The sequence below is a fragment of the Neopsephotus bourkii genome, unplaced genomic scaffold (genome assembly GCF_033783945.1).
Source record: "Neopsephotus bourkii isolate Nb327-2 ecotype Australia unplaced genomic scaffold, CSIRO-AGI_Nbou_v1 NB_1292, whole genome shotgun sequence".
Taxonomy (NCBI): domain Eukaryota; kingdom Metazoa; phylum Chordata; class Aves; order Psittaciformes; family Psittacidae; genus Neopsephotus; species Neopsephotus bourkii.
The window spans coordinates 4428669-4449867 of record NW_026901776.1 but is presented as its reverse complement, the minus strand read 5'-3'; the positions used below and the strand labels follow the sequence as shown (position 1 = coordinate 4449867).

Sequence of the window (21199 nt, the reverse complement as noted above, 5' to 3'; positions counted from 1 at the left end):
TTTTTTGTTGTTGTTGTTTGGTTGGTTGGTTTTTTGGGGGGGGGGATTTTTGTTTGTACTTGTGCTGTGTAGCCCTCAAAATTTTCTTCTGAAAATGAAAGTAAATATAAACCATGTCTACACAATGTTATAACAATGTATGTGCTTGTTTGCATATCAGGTGAGTCTCTGGGTCACTGAAGGGCTGCAACCTATCAGGACTTCATCCTGCTTTTCTGATACCCAGAACTCCTGTCCCTTACATAATGTACTTCTCCAAATCAGGACTTTATTGTCATGCTCTTCCTGTTATTTCTTCTTGATATCTGATTGCTCTGAACCCATAGTCTTGCCTCAGCTTCGTATGTGTACCGGGAGTAATTTGTCATTGACAGTTTGCTAAATAGCATAGCAACTAAAGAGCCTCTGTCACTACTTCCTTGATTCATAAACAGTACTTGATGAATTCTTGGGTCCACCTTGTAGTGACTGTATACTTACAGTCAGCTTTAACTCCTTACTTGCCTCTTTTCTCGTGACTTGGTAGTGGGATAGTTTTGGATCAACTTGAGTTGCCTAATACTTGTACAGAAATTGAACTGTTGGGCATGTAAATATATTCCCTTTGATGAAGGGGAGGTTGGCATCTGAATTACTTTTAGTTTTGAGGTCTGTGGCAGATGACTGTAGTAGTCTCTTTTGATGTGTTACTGTAGTATGTTTCTTTAATAGGTTATTGCTCTTAATCAGTAAAAAGAGGATTCCCATTTGCCGTGTTTTGTTCAGTGAACTCAGAGCTGAGTAGGAGAGACCTCATCCTTTAAAAGTACAGTAGGCAGGAGAGAGCTTTTTACAAATACTCTTGTCTGTATTTGCAATCTCTTGGATTTGTCTGTTTTGAAGTTTGTTGTTCTAGCTTCCTTTAGGTCTGCCTTGTTTAAACTCTCTTTTGGAAAAAAAAAATAAATTATCTGGCTTAGGATTCCACTTAGGGAAAGGATTTATAGGTTCCCTATTATACTTCTATTATAATAGATTATTACTGTTGAGCAGGACTGTACCATGAAGCTTACAGTCCATAGAAGAAGACTAAAATACTGTGTATTTTGGTCTTAATTCCACATGCATAAAAGCATTTTAAGCAGTATGGCAGCAGTTTCAAATGGCAGGTCCTTTCATTCTTCAGCTAGATGTTGTTACGCTAATAATTTTGGATCTACAGAGTTTGGCTTGCCTTTAAGATGGTTTAGTTTCGTGATATGGAAATGCTCCTTTGGCATCAGTAATGCTAGTTTAATTGTAAAAGCTAGTTGACTGTATAACCTTTTTTTTTCTAAGCAGTGTGACAGCTGTAGGAAAGCAAGCTTGGTTTTTAGGCAAACCCATTTTTTTCCTCTTATTTTTGCTAGGCTGTTAACAACCCCAACTCTATATACGGAATAGTCTGTGTCTATTTACAGCAGAAGAGTGCCTGAGGGGATGCTAGTGTTTATAATGATGATAGAAATGTGCTAAGCTTTTGAAAACACAATAGGGTTATTAAAATGAAGTACAAAGAGGGAAGTTAATTTTAGATTATGAGGAAGAGGAATCTGCATTCTGGACTGTCCTACAACGCTGTTACTGTTTGTCCTGATCTAAATGGAAAGTTTGTTGAGTTTATTAAAAAGATTAAATGCAGGTAGTTAAAAATACACAGTTGAGGTTAAATCAGTCTTTTATAAATTCCTAAGAGTAAAAATTGCAGTGTCTTGAAAGTTTAAAAATGTAAATAAAATACTCTGCATACAGAACCTGAAGTGTCTTTGAATTCTTTGGAATATCTTCGTTCATGCTCAACATGATTTGATAAATGTTGTTAATGGTTTTCTTCAGGAAATGGTGTCGTAATTCATTTGCCAGGACTCTTTGAAGAAGCTGAAAAAAACTTAAAGAAAGGAAAAGGTGAGAAAATTTTAAGATACTACTCTTAAAAGAGTTCATGGGCTCCTCCTCAAAAGATTTAGGTAGAGGATGCCTCTGCAGAGGTTACGTACAGTGTGTTTTCCCAGAACTCCATTCAGCTGCTGTGGAGGGGCCCTCATGGGAAGACAGAAGGAGTTGCTCTACAGTTTCAGAAGAGAACATGTTCTAAATATGCATTATCTGCAGACGTTTTTCTTTTCTTAAAACAGTGAATTTAGAAGTGAAACAACTTGTTGAAGTGTTATATGAACAGTGTCACCCGTTCATAGTCGGTTTACCTCTTTACCTTCGTGTACAGTTTGGTTCGTATTAATGTAAACAAGTGCTGTGGTAATCACTTCTTCATTCAGAACTTGGTTTTTAGATGCTTTCTGTCATGTCTATGGCCGTGCTTGGCAGCAGCCTACTAGAACTGAGGTAAATCAGTAGTCTAGATGACTAAAAAACCAACAGGCTGTTAGCTGATTACTGAAATTGAGGAAGTACTAGCTAGAATAGCTAGAGTCCTCTCTCAGAATAAACCTGACTTTCAGCTTTATAGGCTAATGCCAAGTTTTAATTACTGAAATGTCCTTTTTTTTTTTTCTCTGGGATGTGATTGCTCAATCTTTAAATAGATTGACTGAAGATTAAACATGAGAAGTATTTAATCCTTTACACATCAGAAGACAAAAATGAACTCATTTGAACTATTTAATTTTGTGTTCTAAGGGCTAGAAGGCTGGGAAAAGAGACTAATAATTTCTGACAGAGCTCACATTGGTAAGTTCCTGTCTGTGGTTTGTTTTTTTGTTGATTTGTGTTTTTGTTAATCTTTGTTTCCTCTGGCCTTTCCATGGCAATAAAAGCATGACAGTTTTTAGCCATCTCTTTATATAGGTATGTACTTTCTTTGGATTAAGTCTCCATATGCTGCTTTGGTTTATTGAAGATCCTAGAGAAGAATAATTCACCACTTGGGACCCTCCCAGGTTTATATTCTAATGACTGTTTAATCCTATTCCATAAGCATAACTGAGTCAGGGAAGCAGGTTCATTTTCCAAACTAATGATTAGAGATGCAGAGTAGTCAAGAAGCAGTTCAGAAGTTAGTTGACTGAAGGATTCATTTACCTCTCTGGTGTAGCAGCATTGCTTACAGCAACTTTTCTGCTGGGAAACCATGTGTCTGGGCATGGCTTCAAAACTAACCGGCTCCCTACCAAGTAAATTGCCACATACTTAAGAAAGGAGAGTTTATGGGAAGGACTCTATAGGGAAGGAGAGCATAGCTGCTGCCCTCCTGCAGGGAGCTCGTCACTAGTGTTGGCTCCAGCCTGTGTTCCAGGAAATTCTACAGTTAGAGCCTGGAGTCAAACCACCAACACAGAGCTCCAGAGGCTCTTCCTTTATCACTCCTAGGACACGTTTATTACATAAATTCATCCTTTAAATTAGATCTTTAGATATTGTAACTTAATAGTTAGGTAACTGCTTATATTAGGAAATGGGCTTATTGCTGGTCTGGTAGTCATCTTCTGAAGATGCAAACATTTCAGGTCTTTCTCAGCTAAAAGCTTATAACGCTGGAAAAAAAAGGGTTTGTAATTAAAGAACAAATTGAAATAGCTTAGTGAGTGGACATATTATTTCAGAATAAATATGTTTTCAGTTTGGAGTAACTGCTGGGTTTTAGGTAGTGGAGAGACTGTTCCTAAGTTACTAAAATCCTTCCTGGGAGTAGAATCACTGTAGGTGAATTACTTGGAAATGACTAGATTATTAGGAAGGATGCTCTGCAATGGTTAGATTGCAGTGGCAATACTGTGAAGTTTTCATAGCTAAAACAGGTCCTGAGTAAGAAGGGCCAGTAACTGACTGTCACTTGTAATTGTTCAACTTCTTAACATAAGTGAATTTTCAGAACGCCTCGATTTAGATTATGGTTTGGAGATGTTGTCTCAATAAATATGCCTTCTCTAAAATGGGTGTTAACTATCTGTGAAAGTCTGTAACATGAAGATCAACTGAAAACAGGGTCAAGCTTCTGGGGTTAATTTGGTATTTTAAATTATGGGGACATGTGGAAATAAACACAAAAATGAATTGGTAAGGCGAAGACAGAATGCCATGCATGTTCTAGAGAGACTAGAGTACCTATTGAATGAGTCTGTTTCTTGCAAGTTTTCAGTCTTTCCTGTGTAATGTGTAGACTAGTTGTTTAACTTCTGGGAGATAGTACTTAAGGAAAATAAGGTGGCTTCTGCCAACCTGCTTATATTTGACATGAGTCTTGTCATTTGTTTACCGGGTTTGAGGTTTGTTTTCATTCATGGACGCCAAAGAACTGGTGCAAAGCGTACTTGGCATAATCTTTGTCACTAATAATATGTAATGCCTTAATATAATTAGGGCTTGTAAAGATGACTTCTGTTTACAGAAAGTTAGTGGGAGCTTTTGTATTTCCAAGTGTATTTTAATTGATGTTGTCATTAAGAAATCTGTAGAATGAATGAGAATGTGAACGTAATGATCCCAATTCAAGTTTTAGAAGTATGATGCTTTTTACTGTAACCTGTTTTTCGGGTTTTTTTTTCAACTGCATGCTTTCTGTCTGTTGTCCATACATTCTTTGGGGCCACTACAAAGCTGAAATGACTTAGTTATTCTGTGGGAAGCGTATACGCAGTCTGCAAGTATTCTACCAAACAAACACTTTAAAAAAACCCCAAAACTTCAGAACTCTTTCCTGTGGAAAAAGTGTAACCTGAAAAAGAGAAGAAAAAACTTTATTTGCCTCTGCAGTGTGTGTACTTTGTTTTCTACATTGATAAACAGGGCTAATGTTGGTTGAAGAAATCATTGCTGATACCGTAATTTCCTTCACACAAATTTTCTACTTAAGCTGTTTTTATTTTCTTAGTGTTTGATTTCCACCAAGCTGCTGATGGCATCCAAGAACAACAGAGGCAAGAACAAGCAGGAAAAAAGTAGGTAGTTTTATTTTGTCAAACATGGGATGACTTAGTACAAACATATGACTTATTACACTGGGTTTCTGTTATAGTTTGTCATAGAGTTTTAGCAGGGATCATTTCTTACACTTCTGACCTCCAGTGTGGCTACCAAAAGATTATATCCTGAATGAAAGGGTTGTGTCTTGGGATTTTGCCTTACAAAGAAATTCCTGGTTCTTAATCCCTTTGTAAAAAGGGCTTCTTCTTCCTAATGTTTTGTTTCCTGGAGGTATTTGCTTGTGTAAAAATATATTTCTGGTTACAAAGATTAGAGGGCCCCATTATCATCTCCAAATAACTGTAAGGTCTGATATGACCACTTTGGTATCTTGTTGGGGCTTCATTGTCCAGCCAGATTGGACAGGACTTTGAGCAGTGTGGTCTAGGGAAAGGAGTCCCTGCCCATGGCAGGGGGATTGGAACTGGGTGATCCTTAAGGTCCCTTCCAACCAAAACCATCCCATAATCCTGTGATTGTCAGAAGTGCATGTAAATGTTCACGTTTTCTACTACATGCTGCTACTAACTTTCTGAGGGTTTTGAAACTTCTAGAAACTAGCACCTGTGTTTCTAACTTGTGATTTCCATGTAGTACATTAGTTGTTGGGATGGGGAAAAAGCTGGTAGAATGAGCAGTGTGACATGTCTACAGCTGGAAACTCATGTATCACTATAACCTCCTGAGATATCGGTAAACTGAATCTTCTTGGAAATTTGCCTGTGTGGATGAAAAGCAGTTCAGTCGTCTTTGCTGAGATGTCTAAGAGGTATCATCCATGACAGTAACCTTTAAGAGAGTATCTGATTTGGGCATATCTTGTTTCATGTAGGCTGTTGTCAAGTGATAACTTGTCAATTATTTTTACACCGGGTCATTTTCACACTCGACTGAACTGTACCAGCTGTCTCATTACCTGTTATTTTAGGAATTAAAGAGTAAACAGAAAGAACATACATGTATACATACATATATGGAAGAATAGATGGTGTTTTCTTTTGTTTATTGGCCAGTATGTGTAACATTTCATTTTATGCCAAAAATGTATTAGCTTTAAAGAAAAAGCACCTTAGTTTTATATCAAAATAATTCCTGTTGTTATCTTTTGAAAGTTTGGGAACTACCAAAAAAGGAATTGGTCCAGTGTATTCTTCAAAAGCAGCTCGAAGTGGACTCAGAATGTGTGATCTTGTTGCTGATTTTGATGAATTTTCAGAGAGGTAATTTCTGTATTGTAATGCACAATTGTAAGCATGGTTTTCATTTTCTGGGTAGTATCCTGGATAAGCAGTTACACCTGACTGCCGTTACTTTTTGATTAAAATCTATTCTAAAATACAAAGATAATATTATTTATAATTTTGTTAATTATTTATATTTATTAAAATATTTTATTGTTGAAAATAGTTTTACCACCAAGTGATTGTAGATGTGTAACCAGTAAAACCTAAGGTTGGTGGGGGCTTGAGGAGGAAAACAAACAAAAAACCTCAGTGAAGCATTTTTGCCTTCCAGGTTCAAAGTGTTAGCCAATCAGTATAAAGCGATTTATCCTACCTTAGAGATAGATATTGAAGGGGAATTGAAAAAGCTCAAGGTAAGCCTGCTTCTGTCTGTTAAATGATACAATCACTGTGTGCAGTTACTTACACGTAAACTTCTTGGTGACTGATATTCATGATTATGTGAGGAGTTAAAACATATAACATGGGAAGCTGGTATGTACCAATTTTAAGGAGTCTGCTACTTGCTTTAAAGACACTTTTCACCCTGTTTTATGCAGCATGTCAAGACTTGGTTTCAAGACAAATATTACAAACTTTAGAAGGTTCGTATAGGAAGAGTTAGTTTTGACTTCCACTTGCTTGGGAGTTCTTAGTACTTATGTTTGGCTTACTTTAAATAATACCTGTTGCACTGGAGTTGTATTTTTTGTCAATACATAGACCTAAAAACCAGTTAGAGTTGGATGGTTTATAATGCATTATAGTTTACCTAATACACATTAAGATTAAAGAATATCTGAAGTTTGTTGTTAGGGTGGAAACATAGTATGTAATTGTAGGTTCAGGAAAATTACTTTGCACTTAACATTTCTTTTATGCTAATGCATTTGATTAAATTCTGAATGGCAAAGTGTTTTATTTCATGTGGAGTGAATCATTTGAATGAGAACTTCCATATGTTCTTATGGGGAAAAAGGCTGTGTACCGAGTGTTAACCTGGCTTCTTACATTCAGCTACTCGGTGGCATTCAGGCATTTGACCCTAAATTCCAATAAATAACTTTTTATTTTCACTTACAAACATACCTGTGCATATATATATATGTTTATATATATACAGGTATGTGATATATACATCACAAATTAATGCTGCTTTACGATTGTGTGCTTTAGGTTGCCAGAACTTCCTACATGCTAGTTTCTGGGGAGAAATTTCAAACACTTGGAAATGAAATACCAAGTACAATAAAGTGTTGTGACTATACTCAAGCTTGAATATTTCTAAAGCATTTCAAAAGTTTTAATTTTACTTTGTTATTTTTTTCTTTCTTTTTTCCTCCTCTTTTTTTTTTTCCTCTCCCCCCTTTTCTTTCTTTCTTTCTTTCCTCCTAGGAGGAGCATAAATATGTAAATTCTTCCTTACTCGGTTCACATGTAATGGCATATTTAGCATTTCTTCGTTTTCTTTTCCTTTTCAAAAGGAGTAAGAGCATTGTTATGAGGGAGCAATAACACTTGTACTCTGGCTGGTTTTATCATAATGAAATTACACTGTGCAATTGGGTTTTGTATTATCCAGGGCTTCATGGAAAAAATAAAACCAATGGTGAAGGATGGTGTTTATTTCATGTATGAGGCTTTACACGGACCACCAAAGAAGATACTAGTAGAAGGTGCAAATGCAGCACTGCTGGACATAGATTTTGGTAGGTATAACCTTTATTGAAAAACATGTTGCTATATACTTATGTTGTGAAAGGGGAACACTAGAAATTATTTTGTGCGTAGCTGTTCTTACTGCAGAAGGGGTTTATATTTTTGAAGAATAGTACTCTCTATGACTAGCAAATATTTAGGGAGGAATTTTTCATTCTTTCAAAAAGCTTTAGACTCTCCCAATATTAACTATTTGAATGACAGTAAAGATTGGGTGACTTTTCTTAAGTAGCGTACTGTTACTTCAGTGTCTGTAAGTTTTGTATGAAATAACTCACAGTTACAGTATACATCTATGGAAAATACTTAAGAAAAATGGAGAGCTTTGAGAGGCAGAGTATATATACGAAATACTTGCTGACTTTTGAAGAATCAGCTTGTAGAGGGTTTTTTTAACCCCTTTATGTAACATTTTTCACTTTTTCATGATGTAAGGAATCTGGATTGCTAATGAGGCAAGAGTGAAAAGATTATCCCAATAAATTTGAAATTATAAATGGTGCATTTTTTTCTAAAATACTGTGATTTCAATGATAAATTTAGAAGCCTCTTGATAGAAGCAGGGTTTTTAAATAGGATTGTTACTGTATTCTAAGGACAGATAAATTATTATACCTCTGTGTATACATAAGCAGCCAGTATGATGGCGTCCTGCATTTTGTCATGTTTTTCTGCAGTTTCACTAGCCGTGTTAGCAGATCATTATTTTATTGTTGTAAAGATGCTTAAGCCTGAAATTGAAGCCTGTAAGGACTACTGTCAAACAAGTACAACACTGGCATGCACTCTGCTGTCAACTGATTGGAGTTCTCATAATAGGGCATTTTCAAACACAGAGTTTGAATACGTCCTCTTTTAAGAGGAAGATAAGTTTAAAACTAGTCACTGTGAGTACCAAGTTTTCGAGTATTGGAAGAAACTTCCTTTTTTAGTAAGTAAAAAAAGAAGTCTTCTCTGTCACAGGGAAATACTTGATGCCAAAGTGAGATATTTGCAAAAAACTGTAGGGGAGGATGTTTTTTGTAAGTAGTGAGAGTTTTAGATTTGATACAAGTATAGAAAACGGTCTGAAACCCATCAGGTACGTCTACTATATGCATAGTGTTGTTTGGGTCACTTATTTTCTCCTGCATGTGCTGTGAGACACACACAGAATATTTGCTCTCTTTAGGCAGATAATTACCAGTGGAGTAGACACATGGGATAATAATAGAAATGTCCTTGCCAAAAAAATTAACAATGCCAAATTTGATTATTGATCATTCTGAATGAGGCTGTTTCCTGTGCATTAGTGCACAGAAGCCTTTGCACTGAAGTGGCTTTTATGAATGCGTGCCTGTTGGCAGTGAAGATGATAAGCCTCCACCCAGCCTTGCAGCCCATCCAGCTTCTCTGGAGTAAGGAAGCCCCATGTGGGTGTATCTGAGGCTGTAGGTGTGGTGGGTGAGTGTGATCTTTTGTGGTTTTTAACACTTAGTGAGGATAAACACAGAATCACAGGATCCTTAGGGTTGGACAAACATCAGTATACCAGGCTGAGTGCTGAAAATGGGCAAGAGTTGTTTTACTGACTCTGACATTCACTAGCTGTATTTAGCTGTAAAGAAAAGCTCAACTACTGTGTCCTGAGAAAGATAAAGACTAATTAGGGTTTGCAAACTGCTGTTAGGTATCACCTCTAAGCCTGTGTTTTTTCTCTTGAGAGATTTGAGATAAGCTAGAGATACCTGAAGCTAGTCAGCAAAACCTCACTGAAGAGTCTTTGAAAAATGTTTACCTTTTAAAGTTGTCTGTATTGCTTTTAGTTCCTTTTGTCTTGGCTGTTCCTTATTCACCCATCCCTGACTCTTATACCAAAAGAAAGTCTGAAACATAAGGTAGACTTTCTGATTTACATGCACTTACTTCGTGGCTGAAGCAATTCAATGCAACCAAGGACTGGCATAAAGAAAACCCCCTACTTTTACTTAAAAAAACATCTTTTTTTTTTATTATTTCATTTTAAGAAAAAAATACTTTTAAAAAAGTGTATTCCTAAGGTTTTTGAGATGTTTAACTCTTTTCTCTTTGCCATCCAGGCTGCTTATTACATGAGGGCTGAATATGGAACTAGAGACAAGCTCACTACTAATGAACTAGACTATATTTCAGGAATCATTTATTTACAGAAAAATAAATATATAGGTATATAAAAGAAGGGAAAAAAACCCAAAACCAAAGCACTACTTTTTTTACTTGATTGTATAATCAAAATGGTTCTTTTTAGAATTACACGTTTCTTTACAATTTCTTATCCTGATAATATGCTGACCAGTTTATTCAGAATAGCTATGCAGTCAACTTCTGGCCTCTGTACCAGTTGAAGTAAGTGGAAGTATTTCTACCTTTTTCAATAAAGAAGAATCAGACAGTGTACCTACAGAGCTAAGAGATGGTTAAATATGTTCTTGACTGCAAAATACATTTATTGTGTGTTTTGTTTTTCTAGTGTTCAGGTAAGTGCACTGCAAGTACTGCTCTGTATCAGGTTAGATATACTTGAAAAAAACCCACCTGATGAACAAACCAAAGCCAAAACCCCAAAAGAGTTTAAAAACAGTATTTTAGTAAGTTTTAAAAATCTGTTTTGTTTTAATAGGCACATACCCTTTTGTGACTTCATCAAACTGTACAGTTGGAGGTGTGTGTACAGGCCTGGGCATGCCACCACAGAATGTTGGGGAAGTGTATGGAGTTGTGAAAGCATATACAACAAGAGTTGGAATTGGTGCCTTTCCTACAGAACAAGATAATGTGAGTAGTATCAGCCCTGGCTGTGGCTTATAACTGGGTGAAATAACTTGGTGTGTCTATCTGTTAAGTCAGTGTTACTGGTTAAATGCAAGTAGATGGTGGTGTACTTGGATGTCTTGCTCTTGTGATTCTAGACTGAGTTTACAGGACTGCCAAATCTGATTGCCATTTTCTCAGACCTTCTTGTAGAATAGAAAGCTGGAGCGGGAACAAACTTTGAGAGATTGGCTCAAATAGCATGTTATTGAATTAGAAGTAGCGTTTTGTATTTCTTGTTTTCATCGCAGTGGACAACTTTGTGAAAAAATTGGGGAAGAACTTTAAAAGTAATTTACACTATTGTAAAATGTAAGTGTACACCTGCATCATGTATTGCAAATACTAATTTCAAAAAAGCTCATGTAGTTGTATTACTCTTTGTTAGGAAATTGGAGAGTTGCTGCAAGCAAGAGGTAAAGAGTTTGGTGTTACCACTGGTAGAAAGAGAAGATGTGGCTGGCTGGACCTTGTGTTACTCCGATATGCCTACATGATTAATGGATTTACTGCGTGAGTTATTTTGATACCTTTGCTGGTAACTTGACATAAAATAATAAAATGCTACAGATTACTGTAAATGGTAGATAGCCTGGCTAGTCACATTCAGACTGTTAGTGTTGATTTGTTGATTGTTTTGATATTTTGATAAATTAACTGTCCCTAATTTTTCCTGGTATTAAATGTTTTTATATTTGACATTTTCATATCTGTAAATTCTTCTTTCCTTTTACTTGTAGTACATCATTATTTCCTACTTAAAGTGATCCAAGAAGCCCCTACAGATCTTAGTACTTAAAGCTTCAAGTGACCCCAGCCTCTGCCACCCACCAAACGAAATGCTTTGCAAGGGCCTTAAAACCTGATGTCATTTGTGGGGTTAGGGTTAGTTTGTTTTCAAAGTAAGACAGATGGGAACCTATCAGTATCTTCAGCTGTATGTGTTTGGAAACAGAATATTTGGATATGAATTTGAGATTTTAATTACAATGAAAAATACATGTCTGAAACAAAACCAGTATGAAATTTCTAGTAGATCAGACTGTAAATGCATGCTTTACCTAACTGTGTTTTTCTTGTCCTTTGTATTTTTTATTTAAAATAGGATGCAGCCAGGTATTTACAGAGCCAGTGTTTATTTTGCTGCCTTCACTGTAGGATAGGAACATTTGGCAGAGCACAGGAACAGACATCAACAGGCATCATGCTATGAAACCATCTCAAATGACTGGTCATCAAGTATCTTGGCAGCACTCTGTTCAGTTAAAATTCTAACACTTAAAGCTATAGACCAGTCATTTTGCCATTTAGATCTAAGGACTAGATTAAACAAGAAGGCTGCTTACAAGTTTTCTTCTTTCTTTTGTTTTTCCCTTTTTTAAAGTCACACCAGATAAAGTGATTAATGCCAAACAAGCTGTTTTTCTAGGGAAAGGGAGTTTATTGGAATGTGCAGGAACCAGTTTTTCTTTTGGTATTTTTACAGTGTAATGAGAGTTGAAAGCTGTTGAACTTCTTTAACGGAGTAATGTTTCTTTATAGATTGGCACTTACCAAATTGGATATCTTGGATGTATTTCCAGAAATCAAAATTGGTGTTGCATACAAACTAGATGGTGAAATCATACCTCATTTTCCTGGTAAGACTGCTTGTTTAACTATTTTAGATTTTGGTGAAATGTAATCTGATACTTAAATGCATTTGTCTTGTAAAATTTATAGCAGGAATGTGTTTCTTCATCATCAAGCCATTAAAGTTTTCCCAGATGCACCAGAAAACACCCTGTACCACACACCTGTACTCTCACCCTAAAAGACACCTGTACCAAGTCTTGTTATTTGTCTACTAAAAGATGCAAAGTGCTATCTAAAGCTTCTTAAACGTAAATATTGTTATGGTTTTATCCGTTTCTTTTAATACAGCCTGCATTACCTTCAAGCTAATTTGGAAGCTTATTTCACACTCTAAATCCAGTGTCCCAGTGTCTTATTCCCACTATTGTATTCATCCCCTCTTCTAGCAGAACAAGTCTTCATTTAAGTGTGTGTGTGGTGAACCACATGAGAGTTCTGATCCAGTTGAAAAGCCAGGTTTTTCTCTCCTTGGGTTATTTTTCTGACAGTTCAGTTTCCTTTAATGGCTCACAAAGCAGCCAAAAACTCGTTATACCTATGCAATAGAAAAGAGGAAAGAGGGGTGGAGGAGGAAATGAGCAGTTAGTTTAGATGAAAGCAAGACTACTTTCTAATGCAGGACTGACATACCTCAGCTTAGCATGACAGAAACTATAACTCCTGAGGAGGGCAATGGTCATTTTACTGATCATTTTTACCTGAAAAATGTACCTGCATATTAAAGTATTCAAATGTCACAAAACACTGTTTTCATGGATTTTCAGTTTGCTGTAATAGAGGTACTCCAGGATAAAAAAGAGCATTAACTAACATACTAAGGATTGGGCTTTCTGATTTTTCCAGTGTGTGCATGGGTGCTGGTTTCCATTCTAACTGTTACCTCAGGGTTTGAGGTTGGTTGGTCACAGGTTACAAATTTTCATACGATATCATCAGTAGAGAACTTTTTGTGGGTGAGGAGATCAGCTGTAGTAATCGGATACAGCTCACAACAGGATTTATGTAAAATAAAGGTGTAATTATGTGCAAAGGAGCAGCGATGACCTGCCAGCAGTCTTTGTAAATAGCACATGTCTGTTAGAGGAATTCATAAGGAATTAACAAAAAAACCTCCATGTGCTTGGGAGAGTTCTGAAATGGTTTACTCTTCAGTATCTTCAAACAAATGTGTCAGGTACAGTTTGAATGCATACAGAGTGACATGGCATGACCTTTTATTCAGGAAATTTAGTACTCATCTTGCACTAAACCAGGGAGTGCTTTTCCCATTTTAAGACTGAGATATTTCCTGATTGATACCCTTATCAAAATGTTAAGAAAATTTATGTGTGCTTTAGATGGCCTTTGAACATAATGGAGATGGTGTATTTCAGTTGAGAATTACTCAGTAAATGCTTCATCTATAGCCTTGTCATCTAACCTGAGGGCTCTTTGGATTGTCTTGTTCCCAAGCCAGGAGGACCTTGTCTGGCAGTCCATTGTTAAAGATGGTGCAAACAGGTGGCCATATTTTCCAGTATTAAGACTTCAGTGATTTTTCATTGAGTCTCTCTGATGGGATCAGAATCTTGTTACAACTCCATGTTTGTTGTTTGTTTGTTTTTTTGTTGTTGTTGCATTTTGGTTTTTTGTTGTTGTTGTTGTTTGGTTTGGTTTTTGTGGTTTTGTTTGGTTTTGGTTTTATTTTTTTTAGCTTAGATTTCTGTGGGCATTTCATAATCTCCTGTTAAGAACTGAAAATGTCTTGTAAATCTACAGCTGACTTCAGTTTGTATCATTGAGGCTGCAGTCTTTTGCTAGGGAGCTGGCAGATATCTCCATTTCTGTTCAGTCATAGGAGGTTATGAAAGGTGAAAGTCCCTGCTAGCTCTGAGCTGATGAGTTTGGAAGGAATGTGAAAGCCATGGTCTAGTTCTGCTCATGCCTCCTGTCTAAGTTCAGGCATCAGCTGACCTCAGCATGGACAGACAGAAAAAACACAGATCCTTAGGAAACAGGGAAGCTATTTTGGAAAGCTTTTTTTTCTCTTGTGTTCTTTCTCTGAGCATCCACTGTAGATTAAAGAGCTAGGACACTGTTCTAGAGGCACCTTTGGTCTAACCTATGTAACTATTCTTATGTTCAGTTTCTGGAAATTGACGGAGAATCTTTCTCTTACAGATTCCAAATTTCAGGTATTCTTTTTGAGTTGGAAGTAATAACAGCACATCATTCCCTTTAGAAATTACAGTGCCAGACTGCAAGATATCATTATATCTGTTCTCTTCATTATCTAATTCAGCTGTTAATAAGGAATATTCCAGAAAGCCTGAAAGATAAATCCCCTAATGGAAGAACTGGGAGAAATCTAGATGGTGAATACATCTGTTGTTACACTGAGACCAGTTTATGGCATATCTTTACCTCACATCATCTTTTGTCACACTTGATGGAGCAAAATGAGAGAATCATTTGAAACATCAAGAAATTTGTCCCTTCTTTTTCTTCCTCTCTTTTGGGGAGGTAAGGAATTGAGCTAATTCAGAGTAATGGAAGATTGTAGACAAGATGAGACCATTCAGTCCTGAGTGCTTTCAGCTGTCTCTTAGCTAGCCTTATCAGGAAGGTTGCAAAGTAAAAATGACTGTGGTCTTCTGAGATCACTTTCGCTCTTCAGAAGGAGGGAGGCTAGAGTCTTATTCAAGATCATCTGCATTGCCCAGACATTAGTTTGTGGTTTTGCACTTTGAATATAGCTGTTCTATTTTAGACATCGCCTGGACAGCAGACACCACCTCAGTTGTCGATGGTGTTAAAGTGAACACTTATCCTTGGCCTCTGCACCCAACATCCTTAATATGCCTGTCTGTCCTAATTGCAAAAAATATTGATGCAGGAGCATTTGCCTTAACCTGTGAACATTTTAGTCCAAAAATAGTGAATTTTCTCACTGTTACAGGCTTTGAAGTCAATAGCGCATAGTCCTCTTTCGGCTTTACTCAAAATGCCTAGTTCATAGAGGCTCTCCTTACAGCGTTGCTATTGCTCCAGGACAAAATATTCAATATGCTGGGCATCAGTTTGTTGGCTACACACACACTCTGCAGGGATTAGCTGTGGTTTCATATTTGCACCTCTACTGTGCCTCTTGCACCTAAACCCCTTACTCAGGTTGATTAGCTGCCTTTGCGGGAGTGACTTGATCCGAGATGTGGAGACTACATAACATTAATTACAGTGCTTTCAGCAGAACGCTGTCTTTTTCAGAAAGGCAAGAATGTGTGACACCTTCCATTATTTGTTATAAATATATTTTGTCCGTTGTCAGGCTTAAGGCTTCTGTTTCACTGCCTAGTGTCATTCCAAGATTAATGTTCAGGTAATTACTGGAATGATTCAGTTCCAGAACTGTGTGCATCTTTTCCAGTAATTGAAATCATCACAGGATTCAAAGTTAGTGGACAGCACTGTAGCAAGTTACTGTATGAAACACAAAATGGAATATACTCATTGCTTCTATTCTGAGAAGTAACTGGAAGAGATACTGATATGGGACTCCACTGGTTGAAAAATCTGTTGTGTAGTTTTGGGGTAAAAGGTCTGTAAGCATCAGAAGTCTACTCTGTATAAACTGCATCTTATGAATATGTTTGCTTAGTAGAGTATACTCCTATGCCATTTTAAAATATGCTTTAACTGCCTGATACTTACAAGCCTTTGGCTAAGTTTGCTTTCACATCACCAGGTTCCCTTATGAAGAGGGAATTGGAGTTTGTTATTTGTTTGAGAGCGTGGGGGAGTAAATCAACATTTTGGGGAAGTGCTTTTCCTGAAAAGTTGTTTTCTGAACTGAAAAGACTGTGGTTTGAGCAAAATACATGCATGTGAATGTAGGTCCTGGAAGTCTGAAGTCCAGGCAGTTACTGGATTTATTATTTTTTTTCCCCTCTGCACACATTAACAAAAAAGGGCATTTCAATACCTTCAGTTGTGGTATTATCTTATAAGTAAACCTTTTTTGTATAAGAAAAGAATAAAAAGCTTTACAGTTAGATGTTTAGAAAATATGTGAACTTTGTGGACATAACGGTTTTTGTTCCTGTTTGCTTCTCAGCCAACCAGGAAGTCTTAAATAAAGTAGAGGTTCAGTATGAGACACTCCCAGGATGGGATACAGACATATCAAACGCGAGGACGTTTGACGAGCTGCCTGTAAATGCACAGAACTACGTTCGCTTCATAGAAATGGAGTTGGGTGTTCCTGGTGAGTAAAAAGGGTTTTGGTGGTGGTTTGGTTTTTTTTCCTGCTCCATGAAACCTACCTTTTACTTTGTCCTAATGAACATACAGAATACTGAAAACGAGTTTGTAGCTATGCTTACGCTGATGTACCTGGTGATACCAACAGTTATTGGCTTACTTCTTTTTATTTCTCTCTTTTGCAGTTGAATTGAAAAATTTCAGAAGTTTTAATATGCATTCTTTCTTTGACTTATACTGTAGTTCTTGTTCAACTGAGATTCTAGTAACTTCAGTGTTTTTCACATTGGTTATAATAGGGGTTTAGTTCTGCTGCAGTTAGAAAGTCAGTGGGACCACTGGTATATCAACTGGATTAAATGTATGTAACAGTTAAGAGGTCCTAAACTAACAATTTCTCTAATGCTTCTTAATAAACATGATCCTGTGGTTATATCCAAAGCTGGGAGTTAGGAGATGATGCATATCTTTACTTTTATGACAGTTTCTATGTATTTTTTTTTTCCTGTGATCTGGAAACTTACTTACTTGTTATGGCACCTTCAAGACATTCAAGTCTGTTCTTGCTTTTCTAAGTTACCAATGAATGCATTCTTTCTTTAAGGACAATAGCTTTAGTTATAATTTCTTAATGTGCTAATGGTATATGCTGTGTTTATCTTCAGGCTAAGGTATTTAAAACCTTAAGTGCTTAAGAAGATAAGTTTGTATTTTAAGATGCAATCCGATCTTGCTTTGTATTATTTACTATAAGTTTGCTTTTCTCTCCTGCAGTTAAATGGATTGGAGTAGGGAAGTCCAGGGAATCAATGATCCAGCTGTTTTAAAGATTTCAGATGCATGGAAGAAAGCACACTCCTCAAAAGACTGCTCATTCTTAAATGCATTAGTAGCCCGCAAAGCAAAGATGTTGGAAAGATAGATTTTTGCATGGAAAGAAATGCTAGAGTTGATATCCCCAAATCAGTTGCTACTCCTGAAAGAGACTTCTAACATGAACCTGTATCAGTTCTTGTTCAGCTGCAATTTCCAGGACACTTGTTATTGTTGTTCAAGGTGCCATCGGATTCTTTTTCTTTACCTAATATCTACTTCATAATGTAATTCCTGTTTGAAAATCTAAGGCGGCATTACTTTCATGACTTTGTTATCCTCTCTCTGCTTTCAGCGGTGTTACTTCCCTGAGATTTTAGACAGTAAAAATAATGCAGTTTTGCACAGATAGTTTTACATCCTCATTATTTGTATTCCTACAGCTGTTGTATTCTTAATGGCTGCTCTTGTGAGTGATTAAAGAGGGGGGTTCTGATTTTATAATGCTATAAATGCTGTCTAAATTATTGTGTGATCTGTTTGTTTTTTTTAAAAGATGTGATGCCAAGTTGTTAAGAATGTCCAGGTTTTTTTAGCTGTGTAACACAGAAAGCTTACTCTTTGTAACTCGCAGAGGACTCAAGTGTTTACCAGGAAGTGTGCCCAGAATGTTGGAAAACTGATATTGTAAAAAGTTCGTTTGCAATTATTAAAGAACCATTCTGATTTTGAGTTAAATGTTTTATAATGTTACTTCTCTTCTTCCCAAGCGCGTATCTCAAACTGTTTCCCTAATTAAGTGAGGTTATATTTATATTTGGTGAGAAGTCTAACATTTTGATGCCCTTTTAAATTCCTTTCTGTGTAGCCAATAGAAGATCTTTCTCTGGAGAGCTGGCAAAGCAGAGACACTTTCGTAATTACAAATTGGAGATGCTTCAGAAATAACATTTAAACTATTCAACGTATTTGCTTTGGGGAAAGGGAATATAACAAGCGTTCACCTCGACATTTGACATATTTTGGCTTATTAGTGTTGGGAAATGTTCTAGGATTAATTTATAACCATTATTATATATTCCAAAGAATCCGATTTCTTTTGGCAACAGCCCAATAATTGCATACTCCTTTTCCACATTTTTTGATGACTTTGTTTTTACTCGCTATACTGTGGTATTCATGTGCTTCCTTTTTGCTTAAAATATAATTTTTTTCCTAAAAACAAGTTTGTACAGTAGTTTCGGATTTAGTTTAGTAGATTTCGGCTACGCAGGTGAATATAATAAACTTTTAAGGCAACATAAAAGAGGCCTTTCAGAGAATGTCTTAGATAACCAGATGTTGCCTGAAATGAAATAGGTTTGGATTGATGCTGCTGTTGAGGTGTTCAGCACAATGTTTATGTTCTCAACTGACATGAAATAAAATGGCTTATCAACAGGGAAGGAACAGGAGGGTCAAAGGATGAAATGTTTTAAAACTCTTTCCAAATATTTAAGGAGCATTTTCAATCTAATTGTTTGCATGTGACAGAGCAGTTAGAAGGGGGTGTAATAGGTGAAAAGAGGAGGATTTTGCAGAATGCTGGAAAATTGGCAAATACTTCTGAGAGACCTTCGTATCAACATTACAAGTAAAGATCATTCTCCTCAACATTAGGAAACAACTTCATGCTCAGTTTTTTCTGGAGGGGATAAGGGTCTAGTTTTGCTATCAGTCTTGCAGTCCAGGAGAGAACCATACCATCTCTCCCTAGCTGAACTGAAGAAACATCTTCCTAATTCCCTGATGAGCAGAAGGAGGGATATAACTGTGAAACATCAATTCCAATGCTCATATAGGAGAAGAAAAAATAATTACTGTTTTCTAGGCGATGGAGGGAATTGACTTTGCAATATGAACAGTAGGTAATAATTACTAAATATTCTTGTCTTCCTGTAGCTGTAGGAGGAGGCACCAAAGGAATTTGTGCTGTCAGTGAAACTACCACCCAAGGACTGGGGGCTTAGCTGGCTCAAGGAGCGAGGAAATAAATGAGAACATGCTTTTCTTCTACAGTGAGTGAATAAATGAGGGCTTGCTGTGTAGTTGTTTCACCTCTGCCAGGCAGACACCTTCAAGTTCAAGGCCTGTTTTAATTCTTCCACTGTTGTAGCTCCATTGTACAAACCACTTTTCTTTTTAGGTTGAGGAATTCATATTCCCAGATGCAGCAGGATTTCTAAGCAATACAGCTGTAGCTTAAAGTGATACGAGCTATTTGTGCAGTTAAGAAACAAGTGAGAATGTCTTGCATGCAAGTGTTCTTTTGCCTTCTTTTAAGTTAAGTGAGTTTTTAATTTGGTCCTTCCACTCAGGTGCAGGCCTGGAACATTGAAACCATCTTCCTACCAGATAATGGGTGGTCCAGGATCTGTTGATGTGTATTTACTCTCATGACCTGGAGTGAAGAACTTTTCACTTTACATTTCAGGTCGTTGAACTTGGCACCTGTAAAGCATGATGTATTATCTCTGAATGCCAGTTTTGCCTTCGTTTTCCTGGAGTGAATTCTTGGACTGGTGCACAAGCACTTCCTAGTGTCAAAGGATGGTTATAGAATGGTTATATCCTACCACATTCTCCCCTTCTCAAATGCTGCTTTTTCTATCTCTCATTTCATTTGTATGGATAGGGAAATAGGTTGGGGTGTGTTATAGCCAACCGGAATGTTGTGGAGATAAATACTAGAAGTTATGGAAACTGTTTCAAGCACTGTATGCCCTACTCTTGAAACCATGCTGTGTTCAACTGTGGAAGCAAGGAGGAAGAAGAGAACAACAGCCTCATACTGTTACCACCAGCTGTGTGTTTAGCAGGGATGAAGTGCTTTGAAGGCACTCGTTTCTTTCTCTAGACAAAACTCACTGTTCTGCTCCCCCCACACACCTTTCATTAGTCAGGAGCTCTTTGGCCTCAGAGGAATTGCCGTGTTCATTGGCAAAAGGCTTCGGGTTGTCTGTCACAAACTAGTAGTAAACTGTAATAAAAGGAAAAACCTTTGTACTTCAATGATAAGCATGTATTTCTCAGGCCTTTCCTGTATATTCCGTTTCTCTCTGAAGGGGACACATGAATACATGTTGGTAGCATATCAGGGGAGAGGAGGGCAGCATAGGACATTGAAACTGATTCTTCTCCAAGTGTCCCCTCCTGCTAACGGGATGTTTTCAGGAGGTGCAGACACCTCTTGCACCTGACAAGGCTGATGACAGACAAGGTATTTTGATCTCACGCCATTCTTGCTGCCACTGAAATATTTATGAGACTGGTTCTCCTAGGCTTGTACTGTACTGCGTCATTTAATAGCTCTTATGTATGTCCCTATGGTTTAGTGAGCCTCCTTTACTAAGTAAGTAGGAGGGGAAGTGAGGGATACTTCTGCTGCTTAGCCTTTCCATTTGTCTTCCATGTGTAATTGGGTTTTGGCATGTACCTGATGGACAAAACCTTCAGATAAAGTGGCAGACAGATAATGTTGATGTAATGCATGACAGCTGCTTTCATCTGTCATCATCCTGGAAATCTACTTTCAAATAGAAGATCACAGTTTCCTTTTGCTGTCACAGCCAGCTCCCTTAAACATAATCAGAGGTTTGGCTGGTTTAGAAAAAGTAAAAGGTGAATTAGCTGGGAAAGAAGATAAGGGACAGCTCAGTCTGGTGCATTGTCTCCCACCCATGCTGTTTCTCCGAAACAGTGAACCTGAACAAACCTAGTAGCGTAGTTATCAAGCACACTTCTTTCGGTAAATGACAGCTTTA

The 21199-nt window shown here is 37.1% G+C and overlaps 1 protein-coding gene across 1 annotated transcript in view; it reads left to right on the top strand.

Annotated features, from left to right (window-relative positions):
* The window catches only part of ADSS2 (adenylosuccinate synthase 2), a 36213-nt gene extending 18079 nt beyond the window's left edge, over nucleotides 1–18134 (top strand). Inside the window, exons 3-13 of the mRNA XM_061365786.1 lie at nucleotides 1855–1923; nucleotides 2656–2706; nucleotides 4847–4913; nucleotides 6051–6158; nucleotides 6454–6535; nucleotides 7744–7870; nucleotides 10519–10673; nucleotides 11098–11222; nucleotides 12252–12349; nucleotides 16438–16587; nucleotides 17358–18134. Of these exons, the coding sequence (XP_061221770.1) occupies nucleotides 1855–1923; nucleotides 2656–2706; nucleotides 4847–4913; nucleotides 6051–6158; nucleotides 6454–6535; nucleotides 7744–7870; nucleotides 10519–10673; nucleotides 11098–11222; nucleotides 12252–12349; nucleotides 16438–16587; nucleotides 17358–17410 (1085 nt within the window). The 3' untranslated portion in view covers nucleotides 17411–18134. The remainder of the gene's footprint in view (nucleotides 1–1854; nucleotides 1924–2655; nucleotides 2707–4846; nucleotides 4914–6050; nucleotides 6159–6453; nucleotides 6536–7743; nucleotides 7871–10518; nucleotides 10674–11097; nucleotides 11223–12251; nucleotides 12350–16437; nucleotides 16588–17357) is intronic.
* The last annotated feature ends 3065 nt before the right edge of the window (nucleotides 18135–21199 follow it).